Here is a 13172-nt window from a genome sequence, read left to right as displayed (position 1 = left end):
CACCCTGCAGTGCCTCCCAAAGGAGAAGGAGTTAGCCTGGAGATGGGCATTCCAGGCACAAGAAATGAAGCATACGCAGGCACAGAGGAAAGAGAGATAGCAGCATGTTTGGAGTACTGCTGGTAGGTTATTATGGCTGCTGGATTGGGTCCAAATAGAGGAGTGACAGGAGATGTAGTTGGAAGAGTTAGGAAGGGCTGACCAAGTGGCACGCACTTAGGCATCATGGACAAGGGCAAGGGAGAGAAAGTGATGGAAGATGAACCCCAGATCATGTAGTTATTTTCGTAAATCCTGTGAATTTGGATTTTATCTTGAAAGACCAAGTCATCTAAAGAAGTTTAAACCAGGATCAGATTTATGTTTTAGAGTGATGACTGGCAGGGTAGATTGGAGTGGGATGAAACCTCTGAGGTCTAATGACGAAGCTGCTGGAACAGTATAAGCAAGAATGAAGAGTTGAGTAAAGGCAGTGATAGTGGAAGAGGGTTAGAGATGTGAATAACTTTAAGTAGGCAGAATCAACAGGCTTTGGTGACCAGTGAAATATGGGAGTAAATCCCAGCTTTCTGGTTTGGGTGCCTACACGATTGGAGGTTAATTATTAACTTAGAAAAATATAGAAGGGTGAGCACTTTAGGGGTGGGAGGAGATATCAGACATATTAACAGGTTTACCTGTGGCACACCTAGTATGAGGGAGAACTGAAGGTGATCTTTAACCATGTCTTCAGATGTTACCTTGTTTCCCAGAGAGGTGGTGTGAAATTATAGAAAGAATGTGGGTCTGGAAATCCGAATTAGATTCCAGCTCCAGTTTTGACATTTGCCAGTGTGATGAAATTGATTGGTCACTTTATCTTTGGGCCTCTTTCCTCATCTGTGTAAATGTGGGTAATGGTAACCTGCTTTACAGGGTTGTGACAAATAAGAAAAAACGGTAAAAGCACTTTGAAGAGTATGCCTTCTACACATCTAAAATAGAATTAATCTGTTTCTATTTCTAGATTTTACTGAACTTACTAAGCTAATTTTTTAAATAGCAAAGCTCAAATGACATAAAAGCTGAAATGACATGCAGTGATCAGTAGAGAGATTCAGTAGATCTCTCCAGAAGCATCTATTGCTATCATTTTCTTATTTATCCTTCCCTGTCTGTTCTTAGCATTTTTGAGTCACCATGGTTTTGGAAGAAAAAAACAAGAGGCATGCAGTACAGTGTCATGCCATTTCTCTTAAACTCTTTAAATACATGAAAATTCAAGAATCTGTACGTGTTTGTTAGTTTTTTTTTTCCACTGTGGCTGCATCGTGTTTCGGTGTATGGGTATGCCGTAATTTACCTATATCGATACACATTTAGGTTGTTGCTAGTCTTTTACATTACAGACTGTGCTGTAATAATCATACTTGTGCATGTATCTTTGTGTATGTGTTCAAGAACAGAATTGCCAAGTCAAAGAATATGTACATTTTAAATCTTGGTGTATGTCATGAAATTACCATTTAAAGAAGCTATACCAATTTATATTTATAGTGAAAAATTATGCACTACTAAAACCACAAAACCTTTTTATTTAGGAGTATCTCTCAATATTTGAGGAGTTGAAAAGGAGTTTTTGTACCAACACTAATTCTAGATCATAAGATCTAATTTTTTCATCTTATAACATTATATAAAAAATAAACTTTTTTGTCAGGGAAAAAAACACAACTCAAAGTTACTTAACTAGTATGGAGGTGCCAACTAGGACCTCATCACTGAGGCCTGTTCTCTGGCGCCTTTTCTCTGCAAGCATCATGGTCTCCCTTGAATCCTCCCTCTCCTTCCCTTATTCTGACTCTCCCTCAGCCTGCCAGTCCTTCCATATCCTTCTCCACCTAGCTTATTGCCCCATTTCTGACTTCTCTGTCTTATCTTGTCCTCCTTGTGTACAACTTGAATCACTTTTTCTTTCATGCTAAGCATAGTCCCTTGGCTTTTGAACTGCACTTGCTCTAAGAAACCTTTTTAAAAATCCTGCCTCTACTCCCTGCTGAGGACTGTTGGAAAAAATTCATATTAGACCTTAAATTAGGCCTTTTGATGTCTGATTTATATCTTTCTTTGCCAAATTGCTATTCTAGACCTTCAGTCCAGTACTCAAGACCCTGCCCGCACCCCACCACAGCAGCTGACATATGTGTCATCTGTCAAAACCTTTCCATTTTCTTTACTTCCAGGCCTATTTGGAAGAATTTCTGTACTGTTTTCATTGATTTGCCTCTCATCCCACCATAGTCTGGCTTCTAACCCCACCACCATATCACCCACACTGTTCTCACTAGAGTTAGTATAGTCCCTGTTGTTGTCCTACCTCACATCTCTTCAGTTTGGCACGGTTTATTGCCCTCATCTTCCTGAAATTTCTTAATTTCCCTCAGTGTTCTCTCTTCTGCTTCTGACTATTCTGATTCTCTTGTCTTTGCTGCCTCATTTACCTGGTGTTTTAACTGTGTTTCGTTGAGTTCTGTCCTTGATTCTGTTATCACATAACATACTTAGAGTTTTAACCACATCAGAGGTTTTTATTGCCACCTAAAGTAACTCCTAATCTGTTTATCAGTCCGCTCTCTATTTGGCTTCAGATTAGTCCATAAAGCTGTTTACCAGACTTTTCCACTTTGAGTACCTTCAAATCAACGGATAGAAAACTAAATTTATAATCTTTCCTAATACACTGCACTCCAAACCTACTGGGATTTCTGTGTTCTTTATTCTGGGTGGCATTCTAAGCCAGAGATCTGGCAGTCATTACTGATACCTTCCCTCCTTACTCCTCACCCACCATGTTGTTTTATACTTCTGTGCCTCTGTCTAGAATAAACTTTCCCTCTTTCCTTCTCTTACTCCATTCCAAGCAGAATACTCTCCTCCTTTGGTGCTGCTGCAGTACATTTTCCATTGCCCTTTTTTCTGAAACAGGCCTTCTGTGGTACATTTCAGGTGCTCGTTTCTGTGTATTTCACCTTAAATACTCTGGCCTGTGATAGAGTTTTTAAAAAGAAGGACAGTTTATTTCTCTTCATCACCTAGCACACGGTCAGGCACATAGTAAATGCTCAAAAAATGCTTGTGGAGTGGATGGTGATGCATTTCCCAAAAATAGAGATTGATTTTGATTTTTACCTAAGAGAAAATACACAACTTTTTAAGAAATGTGAAAACATGACACAGAACTCAGATCCATATTTTATTTCTTCCTCAAAGCACAAACACAATTAAAATAATCACTGAAAACTTAATATTTCCACCTCTAGAAGAGTCTTTTGGATATGGTAGAAACATCTGAATTATAAATTCAGATCTTCCTTTCAAGAAGGTGCTATTAGAATTAACCAAAAAGAAAAACTTTATTTGCTTTTTCTGTTTTTCTTCATTTGTCAATATAATTTTTTTCTATTGTAATAGGTGAAAAACCTTTTGAATGTCCAAACTGTCATGAGCGATTTGCTAGAAATAGCACCCTCAAATGTCACCTGACTGCGTGCCAAACTGGAGTAGGGGCAAAAAAGGGAAGAAAGAAGCTTTATGAATGTCAGGTATGTGTGAGTGTATTCTGTCCTTAGCAAAGGAGTAGTCTGAAGGGTAGCAGAGTATAGAGTAAAAGTATAGAGCTGATAGTTTGGAAAGACTGAGAGTAAAGAACATCACTGTCTTGATTTTAGAAGGAAGATTAGAATAGGATGTTTTTTTACTTAACCCTAGATGACGCCAATGTCAATAAAATTACATCCTAAATAGGGGTGCCTGGGTGGCTCAGTCGGTTGAGCATCTGTCTTCGGCTCGGATCATGATCCCGCGGTCCTGGGATCGAGCCCCATGTTGGGCTCCCTGCTCAGCCGGGTGTCTGCTTCTCCCTCTGTCCCTCCCCCTGCTCATGCTCTCTCTCTCTCAAATAAAATCTTTAAAAAAAAAATTACATCCTAAATAATAGATAATCTGAAATTGTGGTTATTCTTAACTGTTGAGCAATTATTAGAATTCGGGAGTGATGCAATGGGGGGGCTGACTAGCTGTGATCAGCTCTTCTTCCATGATTAGTGTATATATAACACAAATAATGTAGTTCTAAATGTTAATATTATGGAAGAAATTATAATATTGGTACTTTATATTTTTTGAATTTATATGACATAAGCAATGAAGGCAGTGTTAAAATGTTTCCCAAAATGTATTTAAGTTGTTAGCTACATCAGCTAAAAGATCAAATAAAGAATTATGAAATCTTAGACCACATTATAAATATCATGTAACATTTTTCAGAAAAATTCAAATTTTTCCTTACAGAGAATAAATGCGTTCATATTTTCCTCAGTTTAAATATTAGTAGTATTAAAACCATATATTTGCTTATTTCAGGTCTGTAACAGTGTGTTTAACAGCTGGGACCAGTTCAAAGATCATTTGGTGATACACACTGGAGATAAACCCAACCATTGTACTTTATGTGACTTGTGGTTTATGCAAGGAAATGAATTAAGGAGGCATCTCAGTGATACTCACAATATTTCAGAGCGTCTAGTAACTGAAGAAGTTCTTTCGGTAGAAACGCGTGTGCAGACGGAACCTGTGACATCAATGACTATTATAGAACAAGTTGGGAAGGTGCATGTGTTACCATTGCTTCAGGTTCAGGTGGATTCAGCACAAGTGACAGTGGAGCAGGTCCATCCAGATCTGCTCCAGGACAGCCAAGTGCATGATTCACATATGAGTGAGCTTCCAGAGCAGGTCCAGGTGAGTTACCTAGAAGTGGGTCGAATTCAGACTGAAGAAGGTACTGAAGTACATGTGGAGGAGCTGCACGTCGAACGGGTAAATCAGATGCCAGTGGAAGTACAGACTGAACTTCTAGAAGCCGACTTGGAACAAGTGGCCCCTGAAATCATGAACCAGGAGGAGAGAGAGCCCACCCAAGCAGATGCTGCTGAGGCCGCCAGGGAAGATCACGAAGATGCTGATGGTTTAGAGACCAAATCAACAGTGGATTCCCAAGCTGAAAGGGCAGGGAATGAGAACAGAACACCTATGCCTGTTTTAGAATGAAATAACAAATGAATATATTTTTAAATTTATGTGTTGGATTTTTGAACTGATGATGGGCAGTGTGACTGTCCTTAAACCAAGAGACAAGTGGACCAAAGTTGAAGTTTTTCATGTTGTGCTGAACTGTTTCTGTTGAAACAAACTGATTTCCCCCCACTTAATGCCACAGAGGAGGGATCTTGCCCATAAGTGAATGGGGAGCTTTGAGAAGTATTATTTCTGGAAACTTAAATGGATTATATTCTTATTATATAGTTGGGTACGAATGTATCTATTTTCATTGTGATGAGGGTTCTCCCTTCTCTCTTTCCCAGGTCACATCCTTTCTCAGATTTTTTCCATGTTGTAAAATCAAACGTAAAATCATTAGAATACAAATTTATGTATTCTAATGCATGTTAGAAAATTGAATATATAGGAAACACAAGGCTGCATGAAGAAAAGTACATTGTTACTGTGCAGTTAAATTTTGGCTTCCGGCTTTCTTTAGTTTGAACAACCTTCTTGTCTATACTGATTGTCACAGATGTCATCTCTGCAACAGAAACAGAGTGGTGGTGGCAAAATTTCTAGAATGTAAAAAACAAAAAAACCCAACCACACCCATGTGCCTTTTCAAAACCAACTGAACTTCTATAAAGTGTGTCTGGTTCTTTCAGAGTTTGTGTTGTAAGGAGCAATGTAGGCGATGCTGTAGAAATTTTATGTTTTTGCTTATAATGGCAACTACCAATTCTTTTTCTTGGTAACTTAGGTTGAGAAATTTCATTTAATGGCAACTGAAGGGCCATTTCCAACTGGGAAAATTGATTTATATCTGTGGTAAACTTTTTTTTTTTTTTTTGATAAAAAGTTGCACTAGTATTTTACCACCAGATGAAAAAAAGATGGGCATCATTTAAAAATTAATGTATTTAAAATAAAGTACAGAAAAAAACATGTATATAATATATCAGGCTTTGTTTTGAATGAATCTTTTCCCCGATCCTTAATGTAAAGAGCTGTGCTATAACTTTTAAAGCCATACAAATAAGAGTGCTAAACTGTGGACTTAAAAGTAGGTGTGTAAATATTTTTAATCAGTATTACTTGGAAAATAAAATATAACATCCACATAAAATAAACCAATATGCTATTTTCTTTACCTGTTAAATATTGGGAGATATTTACATTTTTAAAGTAAAATTTAAAATTATGTGTTCATGACTCTTTTTTTTTTCTTTTTGATTACTAGTGTAGAAGTTGGTTTGTGGTCAGAGATCTTTTCTTATTTTTAGTAACATGACTGATACATTAAGATCTACATTTCTCAGTAGGCACCTCCAATCCCAAAAATCAGTTCAAAAGAATGGAAGAAGGAAGAGGTTGGTATTTGCAGTTCTTCCATGGTAGGGCACAACAGCCAATGGAATTTTTTAAATAGAGCCTATTTTTAATATACTTTCTCCACTCAACCACTAGTATGTTAAAATTTAAAAGATCAATTCAGGGAGCCTGGGTAGTTCATTCATTAGGTGTCTGCCCTCGGCTCAGGTCATGATCCCAGGGTTCTGGGATCGAGCCCCACATTGGGCTTCTTGCTCAGTGGAGAGCCTGCTTCTCCCTCTGCCTGCTGCTCCCCCTGCTTGTGCGCTCTCTCTCTCTCTCTCCCCGTCAAATAAATACATAAATAAAATCTTAAAAAAAAAAAAAGATCAATTCAGCTTATCCTCATTTGGTAATCCTAATATTAAATGGTATCACATTTATGAACTATTTGAAAGAGAATGGCTTCCCACGCACTGGAGAAGTCAAGGATTTAGAACAGGAATAGGAAGTTGAGTTTTTAAGATCAAAAAATTGTATGCAAAAAAACATGCACATTTCTGTCCTGCTTGGCTGTTGGGTACTTACTACAAAGCTTACATATATATATTTTTTCTTTCTTTGAAGTCAAAATACTGATGATAAATTATATTACGTGGAATTTTCAGTTTGCCACAAGATGTTCATGTTCCTAAGTTAGTTGTAGTTTTAAAAGAACAACCTGACCCTGTTTTCAAGTATGTAAATTACTAGTTAGTATCTAGTGAATTTTGAATGCTGAAAATAACTCACGATGTGCCCTTTAAGCCAAGGTATGAAGTGGGGTTTATTTTTAAACAATCTTTCAAGACCTCTGACCACAAGGTAGAGATCAGGGACAAAGGCACAACAAGGTGTTAAAATTAACGTTTGAGTTTTCAAATTTGGCAAGCCCTTTCAAAACAGGCCTGAGGGCCAGGTATAGTTTATTTTACTTTCCCCAAAAGGTACAAAGGCTGTATCAATGTACCCTGAATGCTACTAATTTGATTGCAGTAGAGTAAAGCTACCCACTGGTGATAAACCTTATGTTGAATAGCACTTTGTAGTTTGCAAAACATTTTATTACATATAATAAGACAACTATGAAAAACCAGGATGTATATTTAAGTACCGAAGTGAATATTTTATTCCTCCCATTTTACTCCTAGTGGGGTTTTTAGGTCTACAGAGGTAGCTGGGCCTTAGAGTGCCAGCCACTGGTCATCACTGGAATCCCAAGTGCACTGCAGAATGATAGAGCCTCCTCTGTCTCCCCTACTCCACTGTTCAAACAGCAGTACTTCTAAACTCCCAACACCACCTGGGTGTCCCCGTCACTTCTGACACCAGCCAGCATTAGCATAGGCTCCATAAGTTAAGTGATCAATACCACAAGACAGTAGCCAAAAATGAGGCATCCAGGATACCTGTACTTCTGCCCTGCCAACTACAGTTGAGGGGTTCCTACCCTTGTCAGGTTCAATACACTGAAACAACTTGGAGATGAGAGCACTGCATTTATGAGTACAGTTTTATTATAAAGGGTGCAACCCAGGGATGTCTGGCTGCCTCGGTCGGTAGAGCATGCAACTCTTGATCTCTGGGTTGTAAGTTCTAGCTCCAGGTTAGGTGTAGAGATTACTTTAAAATCCCTTAAAAAAGAAAAAAGAAAAGAAACCACCTAGGACCAGCCAAGTGGAAGAGATGTCCAGGACAAAGGGAGTGGGGGGAGGTGGGCAGAGCTTCCATGGCCTCTTGATGCTCTACTCTCCCTGCACATGGATGTGTTCACCAACCTGGAAGGTCTCAAGCCCTTAACCTTGTTTACTAAAGATGTCATTACCTAGATGTGATTGATTACATCATTGGCCATCGATGATTGAACTCACTCTCCAGCCCCCCCTTCCCTGGATATTTTGGGGTGTGGCTGATCGTCCTAGCCCTCAAATCATGTGGTTGTTTCCTCTGGTGACCAGTGCCAAGATCACCTCATTAGCATAAACTCAGGTATGGGCAAAAAGTTTATCACAAAAGATGTCACTCAGGAAATTCAAGGATTTTAAGAGCTCTGTGCCAAAAACCAGGGAAAAGACTGAATATATATTTCTTTTATTATACCACACCTACAATCTGATTCAAAGGAGAACTAAACGGAACCCTAATAGGAATACATTTAAAACCCAGAAGTCTTTTGAATGTGTACGAAAACAGAAGGCTCTTAGAGCCTTTCTAGTTTAAAAAGGCTGCCATCCAGGGCACCTGGGTGGCTCAGTCGGTTAAGCATCTGCCTTCCGCTCAGGTCCTGATCCCAGGGTCCTGGGATTGAGTCCTGCATCAGGCTCCCTGCTCAGAGGAAACCTTGCTTCTCCCTCGCCTTCTGCCACTCCCCCTGCTTGTAGTGCTCCCCCCCACCGTCAAATAAAATATTAAAAAAATAAAAAAAGGCTGCCATCCTCATACACTATTGAAAGTGGGAATATTTTTGTGGAAACAAATGCTTCTGTTTCTGCTACATTCAACTTGAAATTAAAGATTTCGAGACTGGAAGGGGTCTAGACTATAACTGGAATAAGCCAACAGTACTGAGGCCTAAACGCAGATAAAGTCTACACCAGAAAATTAAGTCCGTTTTAATGTACATCTTCAATTTAACATGGGTTGTTTTAAACCCATGATCAGATAAATGGTCATTAATGTGTTCACATGGAAATAATGTTTTATAACTATGCCATGCAAAATTAAAAGGAAATGCCTGACCTTAAAAGTTTAGCCTGATTCTGTTGGAGAAAACTTATTAATAGCTTTGCATTCATTAGGTTAACTCCGTGTTAGTTACATTAGGAGAGGGGGAACCTAAGCTCAATCTTTCTCAGAAATAATGTGCTGAGGTGTGCTACGGCTCTTACACAATTTGTCATAAAAGATTTATTCTTTTTAAGATTTTATTTTTTTGAGAGAAAGAATGAGTGGGTGCACGCGCACAAGCAGGAGGAGTGGCAGGCAGAGGGAGAAGCAGGCTCCCCGGTGAGCAAGGAGCCCGCCACGGGACTCAATTCCAGGACCTGGGATCAGGACCTGAGCCAAAGGCAGACGCCTAACCGACTGAGCCACCCAGACGCCTGCTGTCATAAAAGATTTAAATGAGAAGCAGCAGGAATTTAAGAAACCCTCACCACCACCACCACCAACTGATAGGATCCTTTGTAGTTGGAGGCCTAGAAGTGTACTGCTTTAAAATGTAAAAACAGGGGCTGTCATTATAAATGTATCCTGACCTTATGGGGATATCTTAAAACTTCTCTGTGTTGTATAAACATTACTTCATTAATCCTGTCGACATGGTAGGTAGGAAGGCAGCCTGTGAATTCAATATTTTTTTCTTCTCACCTTTCCTAAAACCTAATATCACATAATTATTCACCTGAAGCAATGCCCACCTTGATGGGCATTGTAACCAAAATACAGCCTCGGATTGAAAAATCTCATGACATAATAGCATCATTTATGAATCACGTATCCTATGCTGAACATTTAGTATTTAATCATCTCAGTGACCTCCTGAGGTAAATATAAATGGGGGAAAGTAAAGGATGGAGGAGATGAGGAACCGCTGGTAAAGGATGGAGCCAGTATTTGAAACCAGGGAACTTGACTCCACCGACTACAGTCTTGATCACTGAAATACAGTTAACCTTTGTATGAGGTCTCTTTGTGGTTGACAACACTGGATTGCACATCCATTTTCTTTTTGGAATCCACGTCAGCCCTTGGTGAGGTTTGGGGTGCAGGGAACAGGAGATCAGAAAAGCTGGCAAAGTACATGCAGCAAATTGTCTTTTGATGTCTCCTTGCCATCTCTTTGCCCTGAGATGACACCTTCTTGGCAATGGTTCTCCAACTTAGTGTGCATCAGAATCTTGTTAAAAAATACACGTTGCTAGACCCCCACACTCTGAGTTGCTGATTCAACTGGTCTGGATTAGGGCCCCCAAAATGGCATGTCTAACAAGTTCCCAGCTAATATGAACACCCTTACTCCTGGAACCAGGGTCAATTGGGGAACAACGGGCATAGGGCACTTCAAGGAAGCACAGACGAGTAGCCAATGGAGTGGACCTTTCTGATGGTCTCTTTTTTATAGTGTAGCCAGGTGTTACTCTAAAAATATCTTGTTACCTATTGTTCATGTTTCTTTTTTTTTTTTTTTAAAGATTTTATTTATTTATTCAACAGAGACAGAGACAGCCAGCGAGAGAGGGAACACAAGCAGGGGGAGTGGGAGAGGAAGAAGCAGGCTCATAGCGGAAGAGCCCGATGTGGGGCTCGATCCCATAATGCCAGGATCACGCCCTGAGCCGAAGGCAGACACTTAACCGCTGTGCCACCCAGGCGCCCCCCTATTGTTCATGTTTCATTCAAGTAATGGACTGGGCTAAGGCAGCTGTCTTAGATTTTTTAATCTCAAGCAAGAACATTCTGCTTACTCTCAGTAAATAATTGCTTTTCTGTTTCTAAAATGAAAATGCCACAAAAACAAGAAATGTTAGAGAATAATAAGAAATTAAATGCCAAAAAATCAGGATGCCTGGGTGGCTAAGGTCATGATCCTGGGGTCCTGGGAGGGAGCCCCACATTCGGCTCCCTGCTCAGCAGGGAGCCTGCTTCTCCCTCTCCATCTGCCGCTCCCCCTGCTGCTTGTGCTCTCTCTCTCTCTGCCAAATAAAATAAAATCTTTGAAAAAAAACAAAAAACCAGAATAATTGACTAGGAATAGTTATGCTTCTTCTGAGTAACCCAAATATACTTTAGACACAAAATGTTAGCTAATATCTGCTGAGAAGTAAATGCCAATATATGAATTCACTTAAGAGACTAGCTGATCATTAGCTGTGGTTTTGCGGTCTGGTAGACTGCCTATATTAGGACAGAAACTGTCCTGTGAAATAATAGTTATCTATTAGATACAGCTGGGAGATACTACGGAAGGAATACTAGTATTCAGTTTAATTTTTGCTTGAATTTAACAAATAAGCAGAATGAAATGGTAAAGCGCAGATAAATCTTTCTTTACTACAAGAAATATTAGTTCTTAAAAGATTCTTATAAAGTGAAGGACAAAAGATGTTAAGAAATACTAATTGTGATTCAATTTTGAACTGTCAGTTGACCCCCTGCTGTGAAAGGATGAAATTGGCATTCTCATACTTTCACCTCTTGATTTCATTGTATTTGTACTGTCGAGGTTTATAAAGCCAGGAATCAGTTTAAACAGCTAATTAATTACAGCTCAAGAGAGAATTAGTGAAATATAACTTCAATCAGAAGAAATTACCAGAATATAAAAGCAGTTAAACAGAAGGTAAAAATCTGGAAAACATGAAAAAAGACATGAACTAGAATGAGACATACATAACTTATACATAATATCCAACCAGAATTTCTGAAAGAAAGATTAAACCATGAGGTCGGGGTCATAGTCAAAGAGATGGAGAATTTTTCTGAATTGTTGAAAGACAGGAACGATCAGATTTAGGTAGCACACAGATCCTAAGCAGGATAAAGAAGACAAATTTTTCTGGAAGAAGATATGCCTTTTGAGCTGCAGACCCAACCGTGCAGTACTATGCAGTCTTAAAGATTTTTCTCTGCCTCCTCTCCCAAGATTTGTCCGATATCCCTATGGGAGGAAGGGAGGAAGGAGCATGGGGGTCGGAAAAACCTAGTCCAGGTTCACATTCGGTAGGGGCGCAGTGTACCAGTAACAATGTCCACAAAATGAATAGAATGTCCCTATATGCCCCAGAATAATACCGAACGTGGAACAATCCCTCAGAACTCGAAATAGTAATAATAGCTATTATTATTAAGCACTTAATAGAGGAAGTACTGACTCGTTTGTGGCCCCACCTTCTTAAAGGTTGTGATAAAAGTATCCTTTAACACATTTTCAGGTGGCTCCTCTTACTAACTGCCCCCAAGCCCATGGACTCCAGGTTAAGGCAGAGTAATTTAACTGTTTGCCAGAAACTTTATCTAATTAATTCTCACAATTCCCAGAGTACAGATGAAGAACCTGAGGTTAGAAGATGCTTGAAGCAGGGGTGCCTGGGTGGCACAGCAGTTAAGCATCTGCCTTTGGCTCAGGGTGTGATCCCGGCGTTATGGGATCAAGCCCCACATCAGGCTCCTCCGCTATGAGCCTGCTTCTTCCTCTCCTACTCCCCCTGCTTGTGTTCCCTCTCTCGCTGGCTGTCTCTATCTCTGTCGAATAAATAAATAAAATCTTAAAAAAAAAAAAAAAAGATGCTTGAAGCCGAACTAGGAGGCAAGGTGTAACTTTGTGTCTCAAAAGTCTAAACTTTGAGCCATTGCCAGTGTTTCTCAAAGCATACAACAGTACCTCCTGTGTTAAAATCATGCAGGACTGTTCCTAGGAACGTATTTGACTTATTTTCTGCCAACACAATGGAGCAGGGGTTAGAAAACTGAGACTACCTACATTGACTAGGTCTGACTGTTTCCATCAATTCTTTTGAAAAATATTTTTCTGACACATATGCCCATTGTAGAAAAAAGAAAAAAATGCTGGAAACTATTAATAAGATCATTTAAATCACCTGTGATTCCACCAGGTAACAAAAAACATTACTAATATCTAGTGTATTTCCTTCTACTCAAACATATCACAAATTTGTATTATTCTGCTTTGTAACTTTTGCTTTCACTTAATATGTTGAAAATACTTCCCCATACTATTC

General features: G+C 39.2%; 1 protein-coding gene across 6 annotated transcripts in view; it reads left to right on the top strand.

Annotated features, from left to right (window-relative positions):
• The window catches only part of ZNF131 (zinc finger protein 131), a 28923-nt gene extending 22648 nt beyond the window's left edge, over nt 1–6275 (top strand). For all 6 annotated transcript variants that reach the window (XM_040630469.1, XM_040630464.1, XM_040630468.1 and 3 more), the window contains 2 exons: nt 3451–3581; nt 4402–6275. In XM_040630469.1, the coding sequence (XP_040486403.1) occupies nt 3451–3581; nt 4402–5088 (818 nt within the window). In that variant the 3' untranslated portion in view covers nt 5089–6275. The remainder of the gene's footprint in view (nt 1–3450; nt 3582–4401) is intronic.
• The last annotated feature ends 6897 nt before the right edge of the window (nt 6276–13172 follow it).

This window comes from Ursus maritimus, unplaced genomic scaffold (assembly GCF_017311325.1).
Source record: "Ursus maritimus isolate PB19 unplaced genomic scaffold, ASM1731132v1 scaffold_15, whole genome shotgun sequence".
NCBI lineage: Eukaryota > Metazoa > Chordata > Mammalia > Carnivora > Ursidae > Ursus > Ursus maritimus.
This window is presented reverse-complemented; position numbering and strand designations above follow the sequence as displayed.